The sequence below is a fragment of the Hemibagrus wyckioides genome, linkage group LG15 (genome assembly GCF_019097595.1).
Source record: "Hemibagrus wyckioides isolate EC202008001 linkage group LG15, SWU_Hwy_1.0, whole genome shotgun sequence".
NCBI classification, from domain to species: domain Eukaryota; kingdom Metazoa; phylum Chordata; class Actinopteri; order Siluriformes; family Bagridae; genus Hemibagrus; species Hemibagrus wyckioides.
Genome location: NC_080724.1, coordinates 22,780,207 through 22,802,706, shown reverse-complemented (window position 1 = coordinate 22,802,706; position 22,500 = coordinate 22,780,207). Strand labels below are relative to the sequence as shown.

Here is a 22,500-nt window from a genome sequence, read left to right as displayed (position 1 = left end):
CACAGTTACACACACACACACACACAAACACACAGTTACACACACACACAGTTACACACACACACACACACACAGTTACACGCACACACACAGTTACACACACAAACACACAGTTACACACACAAACACACAGTTACACACACACACACACAAACACACAGTTACACACACAAACACACACAAACACACAGTTACGCACACAAACACACAGTTACACACACACACATAGTTACACACAGTTACATGCACACACACAGTTACACACACAAACACACAGTTACACACACACACACACAAACACACAGTTACACACACAAACACACAGTTACACACACAAACACAGTTACACACACACACACAGTTACACACACACACACAAACACACAGTTACACACACAAACACACAGTATACACACACACACACATAGTTACACACAGTTACATGCACACACACAGTTACACACACAAACACACAGTTACACACACACACACACAAACACACAGTTACACACACAAACACACAGTTACACACACACACACAAACACACAGTTACACACACACACACACAAACACACAGTTACGCACACAAACACACAATTACACACACACACACAGTTACACACACACAAACACACACACACACAAACACACAGTTACACACACACACACACACACACACACAGTTACACACACAAACACACAGTTACACACACAAACACACAGTTACACACACACACACACAGTTACACACACAAACACAGTTACACACACACACACACACAAACACACAGTTATGCACACAAACACACAGTTACACACACACACACACAGTTACACACACATAGTTACACACAGTTACATGCACACACACAGTTACACACACAAACACACAGTTACACACACACACAAACACACAGTTACACACACAAACACACAGTTACACACACACACACACACACAACCACACAGTTACACACACAAACACACAGTTACACACACACACACACACACAAACACACAGTTACACACACACACAGTTACACACACACACACACACAGTTACACGCACACACACAGTTACACACACAAACACACAGTTACACACACACACACACAAACACACAGTTACACACACAAACACACACAAACACACAGTTACGCACACAAACACACAGTTACACACACACACATAGTTACACACAGTTACATGCACACACACAGTTACACACACAAACACACAGTTACACACACACACACACAAACACACAGTTACACACACAAACACACAGTTACACACACAAACACAGTTACACACACAGTTACACACACAAACACATACACACACACAAACACAGTTACACACACAAACACAGTATACACACACACACAAACACACAGTTACACACACACACAGAAACACACAGTTACACACACACACACACACAGTTACACACAGAAACACACAGTTACACACACACCCACAAACACACAGTTACACACACAAACACAGTTACACACACACACACATAGTTACACACAGTTACACACACAAACACACAGTTACACACACACACACAAACACACAGTTACACACACAAACACACAGTTACACACACACACACAGTTACACACACAAACACACACACACACAAACACACAGTTACACACACACACACAGTTACACACACAAACACACAGTTACACACACACACAAACATACAGTTACACACACAAACACACAGTTACACACACACACACACACACAGTTACACACACAAACACACAGTTACACACACAAACACACAGTTACACACACAAACACACAGTTACACACACAAACACATACACACACACAAACACAGTTACACACACAAACACAGTATACACACACACACAAACACACAGTTACACACACACACACAAACACACAGTTATACACACACACAGAAACACACAGTTATACACACACACAGAAACACATAGTTACACACACACACACACAGTTACACACACACACACAGTTACACACACAAACACACAGTTACACACACACACACAGTTACACACACACACAAACACACACAGACACTCAGTTACACACACACACACACACACTCAGTTACACACACACAAACACACAGACACTCAGTTACACACACTCAGTTACACACACACACACACACACTCAGCTAAACACACTCAGTTACACACACACACGCAGTTACACACACACACACAGTCAGTTGCACACACACATACACACACACAATGTTTCTTCCATAATAACATATCTCTCTTTTCTCTGTTCAATCTGAAGGCAGTAAACGGAGGAAAGTCTTTATTTCTCCTTTACACTATGACCGACTCTCCACGTCTCTCCATCCTCTACATGTACTTCTTCGATTATTACGATTCCTTTCTGCCCTTCATTCACATCAGCTGTCCATCAGCACAGAGGAAAAGTGCAGAAGATGATCTACCCTTCAGGAACCTGGTACGAGTGTGTGTGTGTGTGTGTGTGTGTGTGCTGCAGTCTGTTTTTCTTTGCTGTTTTTTAATTCCTCTCTCTCTCCCCCCCGACCCCAGGACAGCCCTGATGGTAGACAGTGGTTGTCGTTTGTGGTGCAGTTCTTCCTCCTGCCCTATCAACTGTGTTATGACTTCGTGTGGAACTGGCAGGACGTTCACTACTGGACAACGCGCTTCGTCATGTGGCACTGCTTTTTGCTCACAGTACGAGAAGGACAAGTACTGTGGAGTCTCCGAAGCCATATTAATCTCCAGTGAGAGAAAAGTCTCAAGCTTTTTAGAGGTATTAGAGGTAGAGGAAGCTGTGTTCTGTACAATAAGTTTCTCACTGTGTGTGTGTGTGTGTGTGTGTGTGTGTGTGTGTGTGAATTTCAGATCAATCCTCAGTGTAATCACCTGCCACGTGTGTATCACAGGAGCGATCAGTTTCACCGGCCTGCTTTTCTGGAACATTCTGCATCAGTTTATTTGGGATTGTTTCTTCTACTGGGCTCTTTACTTCGTCCCCATCGCCAGTACAACCATCATTCTGGTTCCCTTTATGAGACAACTATGTCCACATTTATATAATCAACAATAACACACACACACACACACACACACAGTGTTGCTTACATTAACCTCAGTGATATTAACATATATTTAACAAATGGGATCGATTTGCACATTTAATGGCTTTAGAAGATCACGAGTTTGTATTTAAAGATATATATATTTTCTTAAAAGGGTTTAGGCTTTTACTCTTCTATTTATTACTTCCTTTTAAACAGTCCTACTGTGAATAAACAAGAGTTATATTTTATCCTGAGTGTGTTGTGTACTGTATGTTTAATATTTACAACGTGCTCAAAATTAACATTTATTATCATTTTAGGTTTGAAACGATAAAACTCGCATTTCCGGTTGTGTGTTTGTGTTCGTGTCGTGTTTAAGTCTCTGACGTTGACACTTCACTCACCCAATCGTCGTGCTGCTTCTGAGTGAAACAAACCAATCAGAAATCAGGAGGCGGGATCTTGTAAATACTTGCGGTGCCACGACTGACTTCATCTACAGTCAAATCAGGATAGGACGCTGCTCGCGAAGATGAGAACTGAGAGCCAATCATAGTCAAGGAGGCGGGGTTTAAGTAGAATGCGGTTCAAACACACACACACACCCAAACTTGTGAAGAGAACACAACAAACATGGCGGCCGGAATGGAGCTCGCACCCATGAGACAGTGGGATGATTTTTTCCCTGGAGCGGATAGATTTGCTAAACCTGATTTGGCGGATTTAACTAAATGGAACAACAGAGTCATAAGCAACCTGCTTTATTTCCAGACCAATTACTTTATCGTGCTCCTTGTGGTTTTCCTCATTGTCGGGTATGTATCAAGCTGTGTTGGATTCTTCAGTATGTGAGAGAGAGAGAGAGAGTGTGTGTGTGTGTGTGTGTGTGTGTGTGTGAGAGAGAGAGTGTGTGTGTGTGAGAGAGAGTGTGTGAGTGTGTGTGAGAGTGTGTGTGTGTTTCTTTAATCTAAATAAATATCTATCTCCCTGAGTCCATCCCTGCAGTCCCTAATAAGTTTAAAATGTAGTTTTGATGATAGATTTGTGCACTGAATTGTCCTCTTTATTATTATTATTATTATTATTATTATTATTATTATTATTACTACTATAACGAAAGAAAGAAAGCTACGTATTTAATAATATAATATGGAAAAAGAAGTCTAGAAATCTCTACGGGAACCAAAAATAGCACGTTGTTGATCTGTTGTGTGTAATAATAGTGTTGTGTGTGTGTGTGTGTGTGTGTGTATGAAGATCAGGCCCGACTGAAGGCTCGAGAAATAGTGTCTGATCTGATCTGATCAACCAACATGAGTGCAAAGTGTCCTTTATTCACTGAATCCAAATCCACCTAATTCATATTTTGTGCTGATTTCTGATTCAGATATCGAGTGTAAACACAACAGATCTGATTTTTTTTTTCACGCCTAACATGAGCCAGAGTCTTAAATCTGAAATGTATCTGATATCTGGTAATGTCAGATGGATCTACACGTACACATCCTTGTTAGTTCTAGATTTATGTTACGCGAAGCTGTTTTCTTTTTGGACAGAATTAGTCGAATCAGTGAGTCGCATGAGTTGAGAAGAGTCATCAGTGGAGTCTAGAAGGAACACTGCTGAGTAGAGGAAAGAGAACCCGGGCTCCAGAGAGATGGAGGAGAGCTGTCGGGCCGTGGCAGAGCGAGGACGCAAAATTCAAAAGGAAATAGAAAGAAAGCAGAATAATTTCAAACTGTTCAAACGGTAGACTCGGAACCTGTTACTAGTTGTTGTTGTTGTTTCGACTGCTCCCTGTGAGGGGTCACCACAGAGGACTAACTGGTCCGCACAACAATATGGCACAGGTTGTACACTGGATGCCCTTCCTGACACAACCCTCCCATTTTTATCCAGACTTGGGACTGGCACTGCATCCAGTGGCTGGGGTTTGGGCACAGGCTGGGAATCGAACCTGGGCCTTCCGCATGGTAGGAGAGAAACCTACCACTGAGCCACCAATGCCCCATAGTTTGTGAATACTAATGATTCGGAAATATTGACAAATGACTCAGTGGTTTAGGAATCCAAATCATAGTGTAGTGTTCTGTCTAGAAATGAAATCTGTCTTGTATTTGTTGTTTAATTATCTCTTAATGAGCAGTATTGCTGTTTTCAAAGAGCTGCAATGTAAATACGATCTAACGTTCATCTCTTTCAACCCTGTGTGTCTGTGTATCTGTCTGTCTGTGTCTGTCTGTGTCTGTCTGTGTCTGTCTGTGTCTGTCTGTGTCTGTCTGTGTCTGTCTGTGTGTGTGTGTGTGTGTGTGTCTGTGTGTGTCTGTGTGAAGCGAGAGTAAAGCTTCAGGGTGAGGTTTATAAAGCCGAGGGTGTGCGTGATCAGTGCAGCTGTCAGGAATCACTGAGTCACGCTTGGATTTATAAATAACTCCCACAGCGAGTCGGATGAGACGGAGCTCTTATCTCAGTCAAACACCTCGTTTTTAAATGTCTTTGCACTTCATCAGGCACTGCTGGTGCGAAAGTTTGTGCACCCTTAATACAAAAAGCAGGAGGTTTCTTGTTTAGAAAGGTCATTTTTATCTAGCCTGTACATTTCAGGCAGGTTTAATGAACAGAAACAGCAGGGAGCGGTCAAATTCTGGTTGTGTTGATGTTGAAGTCTGGCAGTCGTGATGTCTGTGCAAAAGTTTACACCCCCCCCAGATCACGGTTTGTGACGAATCTCGACTGTGCTTTCTTGTCTTTTTGAAATTTTTTTTTAATGTTTGCAGGTTTATGAACCCTCTCGGCATGCTCCTGGGTGGTGCCGTGGTGTCGTTGGTGTTCCTGGGGTCGGTGTGGGCAGGAGAGAACAAGGCCATGATCAAGAACTTTAAGAAGAAGAACCCATCGCTGTTCATCATCATCATACTGGGAGCCAGTTACTTCCTGCTGTCTCTGTGTGGAGGTGTGATGGTGTTTATCTTCGGCATCACTTTCCCACTGCTCTGTGAGTAGAAACACCTTCACCATCATCTGTTTCCATGCAGCCTGAGGAACCTGAGAGGAATCCCAGTAAAATCCCATGTTCAGTAGGAACAGGATGAAGAGTAGAAGTAAAAGTACCTTCATGTTTAGGCAGATTTACTCAATTTAAGTTTTTAACAGCTTGGAAGCCCCGCCTCAAAAATTTGTTCCGAATCTACTATCAGGATGAAATTGTTTGTAATCAGAAGTCAGGATGAATTCGATCTAGATTCAAGATTCAATTCAAGAAGCTTTTATTGTCATTTTCCCCACATATATCTGGCGCAGTACAGAGTGAAATGAACAACGTTTCTCCAGGACCTGGTGATACAGAAACATACAACAACAAGTTCAACACAAAACAACAAACACCACCACAGAGCTAGGACAGAAGTTTGTCTTAGCCACGTAAAGTGCACAGTGTGCAGCTAGGTGCAAACAGAGCATAGACAAGACAGTGCAAAAGACAAGAAATACAAGAAAGACAACACAAAAGAACACAGGACACTTAGCGCTGAGAGGAAATAAAAGAACGTGTACTGGAATGTAAGTGAAATAAAATAGATAAAGTGAAATGATGTAAAAAAAAGTATTGTGCAAAAATACACAGCAGCGGTTGGTAGTGCAAATAGAATAAACATAAATATAACTATAGCAGCGGATGACAGGTAGAGGTAGTGCAGTAAGCAATGAACAATATAAATTATGTGTGTGTGTGTGTGTGTGCGTCCACACAGTCAAAAGAGTGAGTGTATCTGTGTGTGAGAGAGACAGAGAGTTAATATACAGTTCAGGCCTGAGTGAGTGTGTGTGTGTGTGTGTGTGTGTGAGAGTGTAGAACAGTTCAGTCCCGGGTGTTGAGGAGCCTGATGGCTTGAGGAAAGAAACTGTTACACAGTCTGGTTGTGAGGCCCGAATGCTCCGGTACCTCTTTCCAGATGGCAGGAGGGTGAAGAGTGTGTGTGAGGGGTGTGTGGGGTGTGTAAGAGTGTGTGTGTGGGGTGTGTAAGAGTGTGTGTGAGGGGTGTGTGTGGTGTGTAAGAGTGTGTGTGTGGGGTGTGTAAGAGTGTGTGTGAGGGGTGTGTAAGAGTGTGTGTGAGGGGTGTGTAAGAGTGTGTGTGAGGTGTGTGAGGGGTGTGTAAGAGTGTGTGTGAGGGGTGTGTGGGGTGTGTAAGAGAGTGTGTGAGGGGTGTGTGGGGTGTGTAAGAGTGTATGTGAGGGGTGTGTGGGGTGTGTAAGAGTGTATGTGAGGGGTGTGTGGGGTGTGTAAGAGTGTATGTGAGGGGTGTGTGGGGTGTGTAAGAGTGTGTGTGAGGGGTGTGTGGGGTGTGTAAGAGTGTGTGTGAGGGGTGTGTGGGGTGTGTAAGAGTGTGTGTGAGGGGTGTGTGGGGTGTGTAAGAGTGTGTGTGAGGGGTGTGTGGGATCATCCACAATGCTGATGGCTTTGCGGATGCAGTGTGTGGTGTAAATGTCTGTGATAGAGGGGAGAGAGACTCTGATGATCTTCTCAGCTGTCCTCACTGTCCCCTGAAGGGTCTTGTGATCTGAGACGGTCCAGTTCCCAAACCAGGCAGTGATGCAGCTGCTCAGGACGCTCTCCATGGTCCCTCTGTAGAACACAGTCAGGATGGGGGGAGGGAGATGGGCTTTCCTCAGCCTCCTCAGGAAGTAGAGGTGCTGCTGGGCTTTCTTGGTGATGGAGCTGGTGTTGAGTGACCAGGTGAAGTTCTCCGCCAGATGGACACCAAGGAATTTGGTGCTCTTGATGATCTCCACAGAGGAGCCATCGATGGACAGTGGAGAATGGTCACTCTGTGTTCTCCTGAAGTCAACAACCATCTCTTTAGTCTTGTCGACGTTCAGGGAGAGGTTGTCGGCTCTGCACCAGGCTGTTAGATGTTGCACCTCCACTCTGTATGCTGACACGTCGTTCTTGCTGATGAGATCCACCACGGTCGTGTCATCGGCGAACTTCACGATGTGGTTGGAGATGTGCATTGCTGCACAGTCGTGAGTCAGCAGAGTGAACAGCAGTGGACTGAGCACACAGCCCTGAGGTGCTCCAGTGCTCAGTGTGGTGGTGCTGGAGATACTGTTCCCGATCCGGACTGACTGAGGTCTCCCAGTCAGGAAATCCAGGATCCAGTTGCAGAGGGAGGTGTTCAGGCCCAGGAGACTCAGCTTCTCAATCAGCTGCTGAGGGATGATTGTGTTGAATGCTGAACTGAAATCTATGAACAGCATTCGAACGTAGGAGTCCTTACAGTCCAGGTGTGTGAGGGCCAGATGGAGGGTTGTGGTGATGGCGTCGTCCGTGGAACGGTTAGGACGATACGCAAACTGCAAGGGGTCCAGCGAGGGTGGTAGCTGTGACTTGATGTGCCTCATGACGAACCTCTCGAAGCATTTCATCACGATTGGTGTGAGTGCGACGGGACGATAGTCATTGAGGCAGGAAACCGTGGACTTCTTTGGCACAGGGACGATGGTCGTTGTCTTGAGGCACGTAGGGATGATGGAGCTGCTCAGCGAGATGTTGAAGATGGCAGTGAAGACATCTGCTAGCTGCTCTGCACACTCCCTGAGAACTCTGCCAGGAATGTTGTCTGGTCCAGCTGAAGGTGAGGCTGGAAAACAAAGTGCTGCATCTCAGTACTCTGCTCCTGTTGCTGTAGAGCTTCATGAGGAGTCAAGTGAATCAAACAAACTTAAATGAATCAAACAAACTTAAATGAATGAACCAAATTCCAGTCAAATCCCATGTTTATATCTGAATCCAGAATTCTGCTGTGATTAAATATTTATTTGCGAGCTCGATCCTCAAAATCCTTTTATCATATTAAAGAATGATGATTTGTGTTATTGTGTCTTACTAAATGCCTAAAAATCAACTAAAAACAGTGGTGCCTGCAGTGTCAGTGTCTCTGCTCTTGTTGCTGTAGAGCTTCATGAGGAGGTTGGGCGTGGTTGGGCGTGGTCTCCAGGCCCTCACTATAATCTCTGGGAGTGAAGGTTTGGTGAGTCACTGACTCAGAGAAAGAGGTTCCTTAATCCTGACTTTATTCTGAGCGAACACGTTCCTCAGGTCCGAGTATGAAGAACAGGGGTGTGTGGGTGGGGGTGGGTGTGTGTGTGTGTGGGTGTGTGTTTTTCTGCTGGTTGCTAAGCTGCAGACCCGAGTTTCCTTCCTGCAACAGATCCGTTTTTAGTGCTGACCGGATCGGTGGCTCAGGGTTTAAAACTCCAGACGCTAAAACCTGCATAACGTTAAAATAAGTCTCCTGATGTTATAGAGGTAAAACAGACGGGCATGTGTCGTTGGTGTCTTTTATAGGAAAATAATTGTATTTATAATCTTGTACTTTTTATCTTGTACAATGTGTTTGAAATGTTTGAATGCTGAATTTTTTTTTAAAGCTCAAATACTCTCAGGGTGAAGTTTCTTTTTGTATGCTGCAGACACAATTATTATAAATATAACAGAAATAGTTTTGTAGATATCATTTATGTGACTTAAGCGTGTAAGTCCCGCCTTCTTAAACAAACTGCCTGTCATTAGAGATCTGACTTTTTAACGATCAGCAAACCTGCAACAATTCATGTGAATCAAATGAATCAAACAAATTTAAATGAATCAATGAAAAACCTTAAATGATTCAAGTGAATCAAACACACTTGCATGAATGAACCAAATTCCAGTCAAATCCCATGTTTATATCTGAATCCAGAATTCTGCTGTGATTAAATATTCATTTGCGAGCTCGATCCTCAAAATCCTTCACATTATCTTATTAAAGAATGATGATTTGATTTTTTTTTTCTAATTAGAATTAATATGGAAACTATTAGAGAACCCCCCCCCCCATTAGCTGTTTAATCTCTGTCACTGTGGATAAAAATGTCTGCTGAATATAACAGAAATGTAAAAAGAAAAGAAAAAACTGTGTTGAGTGATGACATTAGTTTTTATTATTTAATTCTACTTCTCTATTCTACATTTATAATCTTGTCTGTTGTTGTTTTTCTGGGCAGTGATCCTGATCCATGCCTCGCTCCGTCAGCGCAGCATGAAGAACAAGCTGGAGAATAAGATCGAGGGAGTAGGACTGAAGAAGACTCCCATGGGTGTGATCCTGGACCTGCTGGACCAGCAGGAGGAGAAAATCAACAAGATCCAGGATTTCATCGAGAGCAAGATGAAGGACTGAGCGACGGGATGAAGATCTGATCCTCGCTGGGTTCCTCCTCCTGATTGGCTACTTACAGAACGCTGTTAAATCCCTCCTCCTCCTCCTCCGCTCTCAGCCGCCATCATGTTCATCTCCCAAATCATCTGAAGATCCCGAGGAGCCACAGCACCGGAACCTTTTCCCTCCTTATGTTCGGACGTCTCGTATTTCCGACTCGGAGCGTGTTTCAGTGCTTCTGCTCAGGAAAACACGGCCGACTCCGAAATGTGGAGATCATCCAGTATAACCAGCTTCATTACACACCACCATGTTTATCTGAATATCATCAAATGCTTAAAATGAATCCAACAAACCCCTTCTGCTTTTACATCCTCTAGTTAAAAAAAAACAACAGCTTCTCTCCTGCAGTGTTGAAGCACAAGCCTCCGTTTCTACCACAAACAAAACAGATCAGAATCACCTTTTTACTCCTTCAGAAACCTTCAGAATTCCAAAACATCAAGAACTAAATTCCAGAACTTTTGGTTTTTATCAAAACAAAAGTGCAGAATTCCTAATATTTAAAAACATTGCCACCTTTTATTTTTTCTACGAGTCTAATCTGAAAAGTCTAATACAAAATTCAAAACCAAAGTTAAAATATTTCCAAAATTTCAATTTCCAACATTTAAATATTTGAAAACACATTTTTTTCTCACAAAAATTAAAACACAAAATTCCAAGTTTGTGGGTTTTACCAAAAGTTCATCATTCCAAATATTTAAAAACATTGCCAACTTTTATTTAAAAAAAATCTAATACAAAATTCAGAACCATTGTTGGAATTTTTTCCTCCAAAAGTGAACATTTGAGGTTTTTTCCCCCAAAACCAAACATTCAAATATTTCCAAATACTTAAAATTAAAATATTCAAAAGCAGTTTTTTCCTCACAAAAATTAAAATACAAAATTCTGAAAAAAATCAAGAGTCACTATGATTTCCCCCAAAAACTCTCTCTCAATTCCAAAAAAAAAAATTTTTAGAAATGTTTTTTCCCTTAAAAAAATTCAAAAAGCATTTTCCTCAAAAAGGCTGCAATAAAAAAAACAGTTTAAAAAACAGGGTTAGAAATAAATTTAGTTGCATGCTTTTTGGCGAGTGAGGCTTGTGGTTTTGGGTATGTGTGGGGGTGGGGGTGTGGTGTATGTGTGGGGTGGGTGTGTGTGTGGTGGGTGTGTGTGTGTGGTGGGTGTGTGTGGTGGGTGTGTGTGTGTGTGGTGGGTGTGTGTATGTGTGGTGGGTGTGTGTATGTGTGGTGGGTGTGGTGTGTATGTGTGGTGGGTGTGGTGTGTATGTGTGGTGGGTGTGGTGTGTATGTGTGGTGGGTGTGGTGTGTGGGTGTGGTGTGTGTGTGTGGTGGGTGTGTGTATGTGTGGTGGGTGTGTGTATGTGTGGTGGGTGGGTGTGTGTGTGGTGGGTGGGTGTGTGTGTGGTGGGTGGGTGGGTGTGTGTGTGTGGTGGGTGTGTGTGTGTATGTGTGGTGTGTATGTGTGGTGGGTGGGTGTGTGTGTGTGTGTGTGTGTATGTGGTGGGTGTGGCGTATGTGTGGTGTGTGTGGTGGGTGTGTGTGTGTGTGGTGGGTGTGTGTGTGTGTGTGTGGTGGGTGTGTCTATGTGTGGTGGGTGTGGTGGGTGTGTGTGTGTGGTGGGTGTGTGTGTGTGGTGGGTGTGTGTGTGTGGTGGGTGTGTGTGTGTGGTGGGTGGGTGTGTGTAGTGGGTGTGTGTGTGGTGGGTGTGTGTATGTGTGGTGTGTGGGTGGGTGTGTATGTGTGGTGGGTGGGTGTGGTGGGTGTGTGTGGTGGGTGTGTGTATGTGTGGTGTGTGGGTGGGTGTGTGTGGTGGGTGTGTGTATGTGTGGTGTGTGGGTGGGTGTGTGTGGTGGGTGTGTGTATGTGTGGTGTGTGTGGTGGGTGTGTGTATGTGTGGTGGGTGTGTGTATGTGTGGTGTGTGGGTGGGTGTGTGTGGTGGGTGTGTGTATGTGTGGTGTGTGGGTGGGTGTGTGTGGTGGGTGTGTGTATGTGTGGTGTGTGGGTGGGTGTGTGTATGTGTGGTGTGTGGGTGGGTGTGTGTGGTGGGTGTGTGTATGTGTGGTGTGTGGGTGGGTGTGTGTGGTGGGTGTGTGTATGTGTGGTGTGTGGGTGGGTGTGTGTGGTGGGTGGGTATGTGTGGTGTGTGGGTGTGTGTGTGTGGTGGGTGGGTGTATGTGTGGTGTGTGGGTGGGTGTGTGTGGTGGGTGTGTGTATGTGTGGTGTGTGGGTGTGTGTGTGTGTGGTGGGTGGGTATGTGTGGTGTGTGGGTGGGTGTGTGTGGTGGGTGTGTGTGTGTGTGTGGTGGGTGTGTGTATGTGTGGTGTGTGGGTGTGTGTGTGTGGTGGGTGGGTATGTGTGGTGTGTGGGTGGGTGTGTGTGGTGGGTGGGTATGTGTGGTGTGTGGGTGTGTGTGTGTGGTGGGTGGGTGTGTGTGGTGGGTGTGTGTGTGTGTGTGGTGGGTGTGTGTATGTGTGGTGTGTGGGTGTGTGTGTGTGGTGGGTGGGTGTGTGTGGTGGGTGTGGTATGTGTGGTGTGTGGGTGGGTGTGTGTGGTGGGTGTGGTATGTGTGTGTGGTGGGTGTGTGTATGTGTGGTGGGTGTGGTATGTGTGGTGGGTGTGGTATGTGTGTGTTCATCATTTCAGTCATAAATAATCAGAAAAATCTGTTGTTGTTTTTTTTTTTTTTAAAATCATGAGGAGTTTAATGTTAGACGGTGAAACTCGGACCCTAGCGGTGACGTGTCTTGTCACTTCATCATTTGAGAGTCAGACCCGCCTCTGATTGGTCTAACTGAGGTCTGATCCCACATTAATATGCAAATGAGTCCTTTACACTCCATCACTAGTTTTCCACTCGTTCATATAAACAAAAAACCAAGTCTGATGATAAAACACTTTAAACTTCAAGTACGTGGCTATCGTGTGATCTGATGTAACGTATCGTGGTGTCTCAGACCCGGGAAGGGCGTTCACACCTGCATGTTTATGTGAATTATTCCGAATCGGATTCTCCTGACCCGCATGTGAAGCGTCCGTGTTTTCGGCGTCTCACGTCTGATCCATGAGAATGGAATTAAAAAGCTTTTTATATATTTAATGCATTTTTATTTAGCGCCGCTCAGACGTGTCTCTGGATCATGAATTAGCATGGCAGGCTAACTGAAATACGCTAGCTTACCTTTCTGTTGTCTATGCACTTTTTTTTTTTTGCACTTCGAGGCCCAGTGTGAGGTAAAAGGAACGAAAGCACTTTTAAGATGAAAATGGAGTTTTTTTCCGTTGTTGATCTTCTAGAACTTGAACTTGCTGATGGTGAGGAATGTTGATCGTCTTCCTGATTAGTTTTGGAAGGTGAGGAGTAAAAGCTGCACCTTGCACACAGCATGTTCAAATCCATTCACTGCGACATGGTGTGGAGGAAAAAGTTACTGATGGTTTTGGTTTTTTTTTTTTTATTAAATTAATTAAAATTGTGTTTATTGAGTAGATTTTTATTTGGTGGACGTTTTATTCACAGAAGAAGCCAAATGCAGTGGAATCATCATGGTTCTTCTGCCAGCTTTAGGATTTAAAATCACAATTTCATTAGAGCAGACCATTAAACACGGCTACTTTACAGACATCTTACTGCTACCTCAGATGACGATCAGCGCTTCAAGCAAGCTTAAATGAATCAAATGAATCACAAAACTTAAATGAATCAAACAAGCTCAAATGAATCAACTGAATCAAACAAACTTAAATGAATCAAACTTAACTGAATCAAGTGAATCAAACAAACTTCAGTGCATCAAGTGAATCAAACTTAGGTGAATCAAACAAGCTTAAATAAATCAACTAAAATCAAATCAGATCCCATGTTTACATCTGAATCCAGAATTCTGCATGAATAAACCCTTCACATCATGTTCACTATATTGACTAGTGAAAGTGTTAAACGATTCTCTCACAATGAATCTGTGAGGCAAAATGAAGACGCTCTATTTTGTAGCTATGCAATGATTATAACCAGAGCTTTGCAAATTCATTTATTTAAAGACTTTCCATGAATGGCCCTTTATTTCTCTAAGTAAAAATGTGTTTTCGTTGTTTTTTTTGTTTTTACATTACATGTACTATTAATGGTCCTCAAACCAAACTGCTTTTATAATCTGTTGTCATATTTATTGCTCTATAAAAGTTGCATCTATGCATTGAAAATGGTCAAAGGCTCCTTTCTAACCTCCGTCTTTATTTTGTTTTTCTCAGATGTAACAGATGCAGAGTTAATAAAAGTTTCTGATGGACTAAAATCACTGTGCTTCAGTGTGGAAGTTTTTTTCTTTCAGATATGTTTTGGTCCCATTTTCTAAAAATGATGGTGTGTCTATTTAGGAACTGTTGTGAATAAGTGTGTGTGTGTGTACACAAGTGACCTGTTAGGTTTAAAAGAAATGAATCAGACTGCTTGTTTATAGAGTCGACTCTTATGAACGACTATAAAACTCTTTAATAAAGGCTTCGGTGTAAAATCTCTCATTAATAAACCAAGCAGCTAAAATGAGCACATTTTCATTCTTCTGCATAATCGAAGCTATTGGTAAATGTTGCAAATTCCCTGAGACCTGAACTCTCCATTAAATTTATTTGTGGAAATATATAAACAATAAAAACTCTCAGAACAGATATCTTAATTCTAAACCTGGGGGCGGGGTCTAATTTACATATTAATGCATATTCATTGTTTAAATCGTACAATGCTGCTCCCACAGTCTTGGTAACACAGACGTCCACTAAATCTCAAGACTGCTATTTTGAAAAGTCTCCATTTTGGGAATAAAAAAACAAAGAAAAACCATTTCATAAATCCGAAATGGTTGAATTAAGATTTCTGCGTGTTAGTCGATGGAGGAGTGTCACGTGATCCCCCCCCCCACTGGCTATGTATGCCATTACATGCGCGCATGCGCAGTAGGTCTCGGCCAGCGGCTCTGCTGTGGAACGCTGACCGCCATGCCCCGCGTTTACATTGGCCGCTTGAGTTACCACGTCCGCGAGAAGGACATACAGCGGTTTTTCAGCGGATACGGAAAACTGCTGGAAGTCGATCTGAAAAATGGGTAAATAACAACAACAACAACAACAAATGAGTTACTCGAGCAACCTTTAGCGCAAATAACGCTAGCATGCAGACTAGCGTAATGGCGGCGTTCGGCTTCGTCTCGTGCAGCGTTTGTGTTTTTGCTACAGAAACAAAGCTAACCGCAGACTTGTGTGGAATAAATGGTTGCAGGGTTGATGTCAGAAAGGATCTTTGCCTTTGTTATTAGGTCGCAAAACTGACATAACATACCTAGACCTTACCTTCAGCAGATCCCGCCTCCTGCTTTCTGATTGGCTAATCACGCGTACAAGACGTTTGCTGATTAGACCGTTTAGTTGATAAGAGTCATCTAAGCCAATCATAATACGGGGGGCGGGATGAAATGAAATAATAAGGCATGAGAGGTGCTGAAAAATTCATGTTTGGTTAAGATCACGTGACTGAGTCAGCAAACAAGCGCGCGCTCTTCTTTCTTTTTTTTTTTTAAAGTAAATACACAACTAAAGGCAAAATGAGAAGATTATTTACACACAGATCCGACCTTTAAGATCTGCTTATTGACGCGCTGCTTATGCAATAACGCCTCGGTTTTGTGCTTCAGCACACCTCAGTCCTTCTCCTGGATTGTTTTATGCTTCATTTATAAATCTCAGGGTTAGTGTAGAAGTTAAAATTGAATAATTTTAATAAAGACAAGGCACAAGGTTTTGGGACACTGTTATGACGTCATGCATGTAACCAATCAGTAACCAGCAGGACTGCACGCCCCGCCCCCAAGCACAATTATTTCTTGTTGCTAAAAAAAACTTCTGTAGTATAGAAATGATGTTTTTGTTTTTCCTCTTAGCTACGGCTTCGTGGAGTTCGAGGACACTCGTGACGCGGACGATGCTGTGTATGAGCTGAACGGGAAGGAGCTGTGTGGGGAGAGGGTGATGGTGGAACACGCGAGAGGACCTCGGCGTGACCGGGACGGATACGGATACGGAGGTGGAGGAGGAGGAGGAGGAGGCGGAGGCGGAGGCGGAGGAGGAGGAGGAGGTTATTATGGAGGCGGCCGCAGTAAGTACAGTCCTCACTGTGAACAAACACGACCTCATAAAGCTTAAAGGTCATTTTAGTATTTGGAGTAAAAATCTAGGCTTTCTTTGAGTTGTTGTTTTAAAATGAGAGCTCTGGAGTCTGTGCTTGTATCTGTGTCTGATGGGTCAGACAGACAGATTTGTTTAGCGCTGAATAAAAGTGGTTCGAATTTTTCTCAAACTGAAGAGACAAAGTTAAAAGTTAAAAGTGCTATACAGATAAATTTGAAGCAGGTGAGACCCAGAGAACATCACAGATTCACTGTTCTGTTTATAAATACATGAGAGAAAAGCAGTGCTGTTCTCTGGATTTGATTCACTTCAGTTTATGAATCTACATTTTGTACTTGGACACTAAATATAAAAATCAGGACTGTACTATATTGCCAAAAGTTTTTTTTTTTTTTTTTTTTTCAGGGGTTCGGCTCCACCCCTTAGTTCCAGTGAAAGGAACTCTTAATGCTTCAGCTTCATAACAAGACATTTTGGACAATTTCATGCTCTTTGTGGGAACAGTTTGGGGATGACCCCTTCCTGTTCCAACATGACTGCACACCAGTGACCAAAGCAAGGTCCATAAAGACATGGAGCCAGGCCAGACCTTCTCCAACATCGTTGCCTGACCTCAGAAATGCGCTTCTAGAGGAATGGTCAAACACTCCTAAACCTTGTGGAAAGCCTTCCCAGAAGAGTTGAAGGCTGTTATAGCTGCAAAGGGTGGGACAACTCCATATTACATTCATGTGCATAGAAAGGCAGACGTCCCAATACTTTTGGCCTGGCTCGCAGTCTCCACTCTAATTCATCCCAAAGGTGTTCTATGGGGTTGAGGTCAGGACTCTGTGCAGGCCAGTCAAGTTCCTCCACACCAAACTCACTCATCCATGTCTTTATGGACCTTGCTTTGGTCACTGGTGTGCAGTCATGTTGGAACAGGAAGGGGTCATCCCCAAACTGTTCCCACAAAGAGCATGAAATTGTCCAAAATGTCTTGGTATGCTGCATGTGTCCCAAAACTTTTGGCAATATAGTGTATATTCAGTGAGAGAGTTGGGGATTTTTCTATAAAGATGTTAAAAAATGTTATTTAGCCAAGATGTCTATTAAATAAAGAGTTTTGTGAGGTTTTTCCAGAAGCATTGACTCTTATTCCTGAACCCTGTCACAGCTCTGACCCTCTCCAGTTAGAATAAAGCTCATGAAAGTTCTGTAAAACGTAACTGAAGGAATAGAGGCAGTGTGTGAATTACAGGAAATGATCGTTTGTGAAATGTTCAGGATTTTGTTAAGATGGAGGTGATCGTTAACTCATCACCTTGTTTCCACTGTAGGGTCGAATACTAAAGAGTAGAGAGAGAGAGAGCGTTGTTAATACTCTGGGATTCCCCCCCGAGTCTGTGTTCATGTAATGTCTTATTTATTAAAAAAAAGACACTTTTTATCCTTTTAGAGTCAAACAAGTCCGTTCCTGTTCCCAGTTGAATTATAGCCCTGATACTGGAGACTCCTTCCTTCTCAACATGGAAGATTAAACCCTGTTACAGCTGTTTCTATAGAAACAATAATGTATTCGATCAACCTTTCTGAACGAACCAGAACCCTGGTGTGTATTAATTCTAGTGGTCAGACCACATCTCGGACCCTACAGTGGAAAAGGAGCTGTTTGTCGTGTAAATAAAGCGATACCGGACTGTGTAACTCGCCTGATCCGTCTGTCTTCCCTCGCAGTTCGGAAGAAAGTCTACAGCATGTTGTGAAAATGTTGATGTGAATGTCATGTATGTTCTGATTGTAGCCCAGTGGAAACATTTCAAAACAAAAGAAAACACAATCAGTGATGAATGTCTGACTGCTAAAGCTGCCATTTTATTTCCAGTTTGATTGCCACAGTAACAGAGTCCTTGACGTTTCAATTTGAGACAGTCGAGTGGAGGCCGAGGCCGTGGCCGAGTTCGTTGTGGCTAAAGATGACTCCCTGACCGCTTTGGCCTTGGCCTTCACCTTACAATGTGTGTGTGACCTTTGCCCCTTGATGCTTTGGCTGACCTAACCGGAAGCCAAGATGACAGCAGCCTTTTGCCAATAGACCAGGGGTGATGGTGAGGAATGCTAGTTATTATGTTGTCGATTTGGAAAGAAAAGAAAAACCTCTAGCCACAAATGTAAATAATAAAACTCAAACCAGATATGTGTGTGTGAGAGCACAGAGGTTCTGGCTCAGGCTTAGTGATCAAAAGGAAAAACATGTCTTAATCCGTGAGCTCTCTATAACCTGACTTATTTTCTGTAGTTATGATACACAACATGATTTTCCTGGAGAGATTATCACCATATGTGTATGTCCTTTTTCTTTCTTCTTTTTCTTTTTCTTTTTAAATCAGTGCTTTATATCCCTGTTCCTAATAGTAATGTCCAGTGAGGGAGGCAGCAGAAAAGCTCATGCCTGAGTGTGAACAGGTTTGCGATTAAAAAGGCGATCGCTGCTAGTGTATTAGACTCTAGAGTAAAAGGTGCGTGAGAGGGAGCAGTGCTCTGACGCCGGCATCTCTTTCCCCTGTCTGTCTGAAGGTGGCTACAGCAGCAGGAGTCGCTCGGGCCGGGATAAATATGGACCACCGGTCCGCACTGAGTACCGGCTCATCGTGGAGAACCTCTCCAGCCGCTGCAGCTGGCAGGACCTCAAGGTGAGGACGAGGACACTGAGATGGACGGACAGACAGACAGACAAAGAGATGGACAGGCAGACACAGATAAACAGACAGACACTGAGACAGACGGACAGAGACACAGTCAGACAGGGATGGACAGGCAGACAGACACTGAGACAGTCGGACAGGGATGGACAGGCAGATGGACAGATACGGAGACAGACAGACACTGGTAGGTTTACTAGATCACTTCTATATAACAGTACGGAGTAGGGATGCACAATATTTATCGGACAGATAAATTATGGGCCGATATGAGTGAAAATGACGTCATTTTTATTGCTCCGATTAATAAATTAAATCCGTTAACTAGATCCGATAAAGTAAGCTTACTGGTATTAATTAATTAATCAATCAGTCTGATTTATCTGAGATCCATCCACTTTCCGAGTGCACGTGACTGCAGCTTTAACCTGCAGTGGCTCTCGGCCTGTGTCGCGGTCATTAGGTCATCATCTTTGTACTTGTCTTTGCCGGTCTGGATGTTTTTCTCGGTGGCAGTGGAGGACAATGCCATGGCTATTTGCAGCGCATGTTCAGCAACGGTTCCGAGAGGAGGAAAAAAGGCGTTAGGTTTTAACAACAAATCTTATATCTCACTCTCAGGGTCATCATTGTGGCGAAGCGGTAGTAAAAGAATATGAAGCAGCCGCGGCAGCAGCAAATACTAGCGCTAGGCCTAAAATACGGAGCATGTGACTTAAGGTCTATATACTTTCCTCATCACTAAAAAGGTTCAATAGATGCATTTCTTTATGTGTGAAATACTTGAATATAAATTTGTTGTTAATGAGCTGTTAATTGCAGATAAACCATAGTTCTGTTAAACCCTTTCTGTTCTTATTGTAGTGCCTTACACATAAAATAAAAACATCTGTAGAGTCAGGACTGATGTTTCCTATTACAGTTAGGCCAGAGCTACTAAAATATCAGTTTCATCAGTGCAGCTTAGATTCTCTTTTCTCCTGGCTGCACAAACTGCAGATTATATGGAAATTTTAATATAAAAATATGAAGTTATTGGAATCGGCCATGAGAAGGACTTAATTATCGGTTATCAGTTTAAATTTTTCATATTGTGCATCCCTAGTACAGAGGTGTGTGTGTGTGTGTGTGTGTGTATATTTACATGTTTGTTTCCCGCAGGACTTCATGAGGCAGGCGGGTGAGGTGACGTACGCTGATGCTCATAAGGAGCGCGCTAACGAGGGGGTGATCGAGTTCCGCTCTCACTCAGACATGCGCAGAGCTCTGGAGAAACTGGACGGAACCGACATCAACGGCAGGAAGATCCGACTGATCGAGGACAAACCCCGCCGCCGCCGCTCGTACTCTGGCAGTCGCTCCAGGTATGTATGTGTGTGTGAGTGATTGTATGAAACTGTTTGTTGGCTGTAGCTTGTAGGCGTTGGTTGGTGTCTGTTGGTCTGAGGCGGTTTGTGTTTCTGTCCGCAGGTCTCGCAGCCGCCGCCGTTCCCGCAGCAGGAGCCGCCGCAGCAGCCGATCCCGAAGCAACTCCAGGTCTCGCTCAAGGTGTCATTTCTCACTCCTAATTTCTCTCTGTTTCATCGCTCCTTTATTGCTCTAACGCTCATTTCTCTCACCTGTTGTCTCGCCCCTCCCCTTCTCCCTCCAGGTCTCGTTCTCACCGGCGCCGCTCTCGCTCCAGATCCAATCACAAGTCCCGTTCCAGGTCAGGGCGCAAGTCCCGCTCCAAATCTCCCTCCAGCAAATCTCGTTCTCGCAAATCCCACTCTCACTCTCGCACGCAGAAATCCCGCAGCAGGTCCCGCTCCGGCGAGCGCCAGTCTCGCTCCAAGAGCACTTCCAAAGTGAAGTCCGAGCGCGGCTCTCGTGGCCGATCGAAAGAGAAATCCACGAATAAGAAATCTCACAGTCGCTCTGCCTCGCCCGCCGAGAACGGAAACGAGGAGCGAGCCAAATCCGCCTCGCGCTCGCCGTCCCCTCCGGCCGAGAAGAGCGGCTCGAAATCTCCTGAGCGGCACTCGCGCTCCCGCTCTCGCTCCAAATCTGGCTCTCGCTCCAAATCCAGATCCCGGTCCAGATCCGCCTCCCAGGACTAAACCACCCACGTCACAGAGTGAAATTCCGAACCACACATCCTGATCCGGCTCTTTAACCGTTTCCCATTGGGTAGAGTAGATGTTTTATACGTGGCATTAGCAGAAACCAGTGGAATTATGGATCATCTCTGTTCTGTGGAAATGAGTATAGAATTATAATTCTTCTTATCATTATTATTATGAATGAACATTCGACGAGCCGTGACCTGGATCGCTCCACGTTTCCCGTTTTCCTGAGTCGGGTGAGGAGAGAGTGAAGCAGGAGAAGGCTAGCGAAGGCGAGCTGATGTGTTTCTGTGGTTCTGTGATGTTCTCTGTTTAAAAACCCGGTTTCTGCCATGTTCACCTTAGAACTTTTTAAACCATTTCAGTCCATTTTTATTCTACCTTTTATTAAAGTCCTGACTGCTACACTCCCGCAGTGTGTGTGTGTGTGGTTTGTAAACACGATCTCTCAGCTTTTATCTTCAGGTTCTTTCAGGTTCAGAGTTTTATCCAAACATCTTCACTCTGTTTTTCTACTCAGTCAATGATCCAGATGTGATCCAGCTGATCATCAGGTAATCGCTTGGTGGAAGGTGAAGAACTGGCTCCTCATCAGTTAAACGTTCTCAATAGATCTTACAGAGAAAGCTGAAACCCCGGAGCTGTCTAGAGAACCCTTGAGGAACCCTTGCATGCTTTTCATTGTTCTAACTTCACCTTTAAGGAGAAATAGCTTAAAGTTGGAACTTTTTGAAGGTTTGTCTGTTTGGTGGAACCCTTAAATATGTAATGGAGAACCCTAGAACAGGATTTCACTTTTACAAACAAAAAATTTGTTCATCTGATGAACCTTAGAGGAACATCTGTAATTGTTTCTGAATAATGAGTGTACAAGTCAGAGTTTGTCACACAGTGTTCCTGGTAGAACCTGTTTTTAAAGGCCAAGTACTCCTAATTATCCAGTGATTTTCCCACCTCGCTCTCTAGAACATTCCAGATGTTTTGTTTGGCAAAATTGTCTCTGTCCATTCTGAAGGGTTCTCTTAATATTTAAAGGTTCTTGGCTTCCAAAAAAAAAAAACTTGGAACCCATAAAGTTTCTTCAGTGTGTCTCTGGGAAAATCTTTAAATGTGCCTGACCGACAGGATCTTTCTGCTCTCAAGTGCAGTCATTTAGTAGAACTGTTAGGAATTGAGGAACAC

The 22,500-nt window shown here is 43.7% G+C and overlaps 3 protein-coding genes across 4 annotated transcripts in view; all 3 read left to right on the top strand.

Moving 5' to 3' along the window:
- The window catches only part of LOC131365707 (bifunctional apoptosis regulator-like), a 12,054-nt gene extending 8,757 nt beyond the window's left edge, over positions 1-3,297 (top strand). The window contains exons 6-8 of the mRNA XM_058409470.1: positions 2,319-2,495; positions 2,588-2,784; positions 2,906-3,297. Of these exons, the coding sequence (XP_058265453.1) occupies positions 2,319-2,495; positions 2,588-2,784; positions 2,906-3,110 (579 nt within the window). The 3' untranslated portion in view covers positions 3,111-3,297. The remainder of the gene's footprint in view (positions 1-2,318; positions 2,496-2,587; positions 2,785-2,905) is intronic.
- A 385-nt stretch (positions 3,298-3,682) lies between these two features.
- arl6ip5b (ADP-ribosylation factor-like 6 interacting protein 5b) lies at positions 3,683-11,470 on the top strand. The gene is made up of 3 exons (XM_058409477.1): positions 3,683-3,899; positions 5,862-6,079; positions 10,129-11,470. The coding sequence occupies exons 1-3, from the start codon at positions 3,718-3,720 to the stop codon at positions 10,302-10,304; spliced, it is 576 nt and encodes a 191-aa protein (XP_058265460.1). The 5' UTR covers positions 3,683-3,717; the 3' UTR covers positions 10,305-11,470.
- Positions 11,471-15,293: 3,823 nt separating this feature from the next.
- Positions 15,294-21,729, top strand: srsf6a (serine and arginine rich splicing factor 6a). 2 transcript variants are annotated; one of them, XM_058409473.1, is made up of 6 exons: positions 15,294-15,454; positions 16,286-16,500; positions 19,089-19,204; positions 20,375-20,577; positions 20,684-20,749; positions 20,865-21,729. In XM_058409473.1, exons 1-6 carry the CDS (start codon positions 15,348-15,350, stop codon positions 21,310-21,312), a joined length of 1,155 nt encoding a protein of 384 aa, XP_058265456.1. In that variant the 5' UTR covers positions 15,294-15,347; the 3' UTR covers positions 21,313-21,729. The 2 variants fall into 2 exon arrangements, with proteins under 2 accessions (XP_058265456.1, XP_058265454.1); XM_058409471.1 differs by having other exon boundaries at positions 20,684-20,761.
- The last annotated feature ends 771 nt before the right edge of the window (positions 21,730-22,500 follow it).

Coding starts and splice junctions, on each gene's coding strand:
- arl6ip5b (XM_058409477.1), top strand. CDS start 3,718: ATGGCGGCCGGAATGGAGCTCGCACCCATGAGACAGTGGGATGATTTT. Junction 3,900..5,861: donor GTGGTTTTCCTCATTGTCGG/GTATGTATCAAG, acceptor TAATGTTTGCAG/GTTTATGAACCCTCTCGGCA. Junction 6,080..10,128: donor CATCACTTTCCCACTGCTCT/GTGAGTAGAAAC, acceptor TTTTCTGGGCAG/TGATCCTGATCCATGCCTCG.
- srsf6a (XM_058409471.1), top strand. CDS start 15,348: ATGCCCCGCGTTTACATTGGCCGCTTGAGTTACCACGTCCGCGAGAAG. Junction 15,455..16,285: donor GAAGTCGATCTGAAAAATGG/GTAAATAACAAC, acceptor TTTTCCTCTTAG/CTACGGCTTCGTGGAGTTCG. Junction 20,578..20,683: donor TACTCTGGCAGTCGCTCCAG/GTATGTATGTGT, acceptor TTCTGTCCGCAG/GTCTCGCAGCCGCCGCCGTT.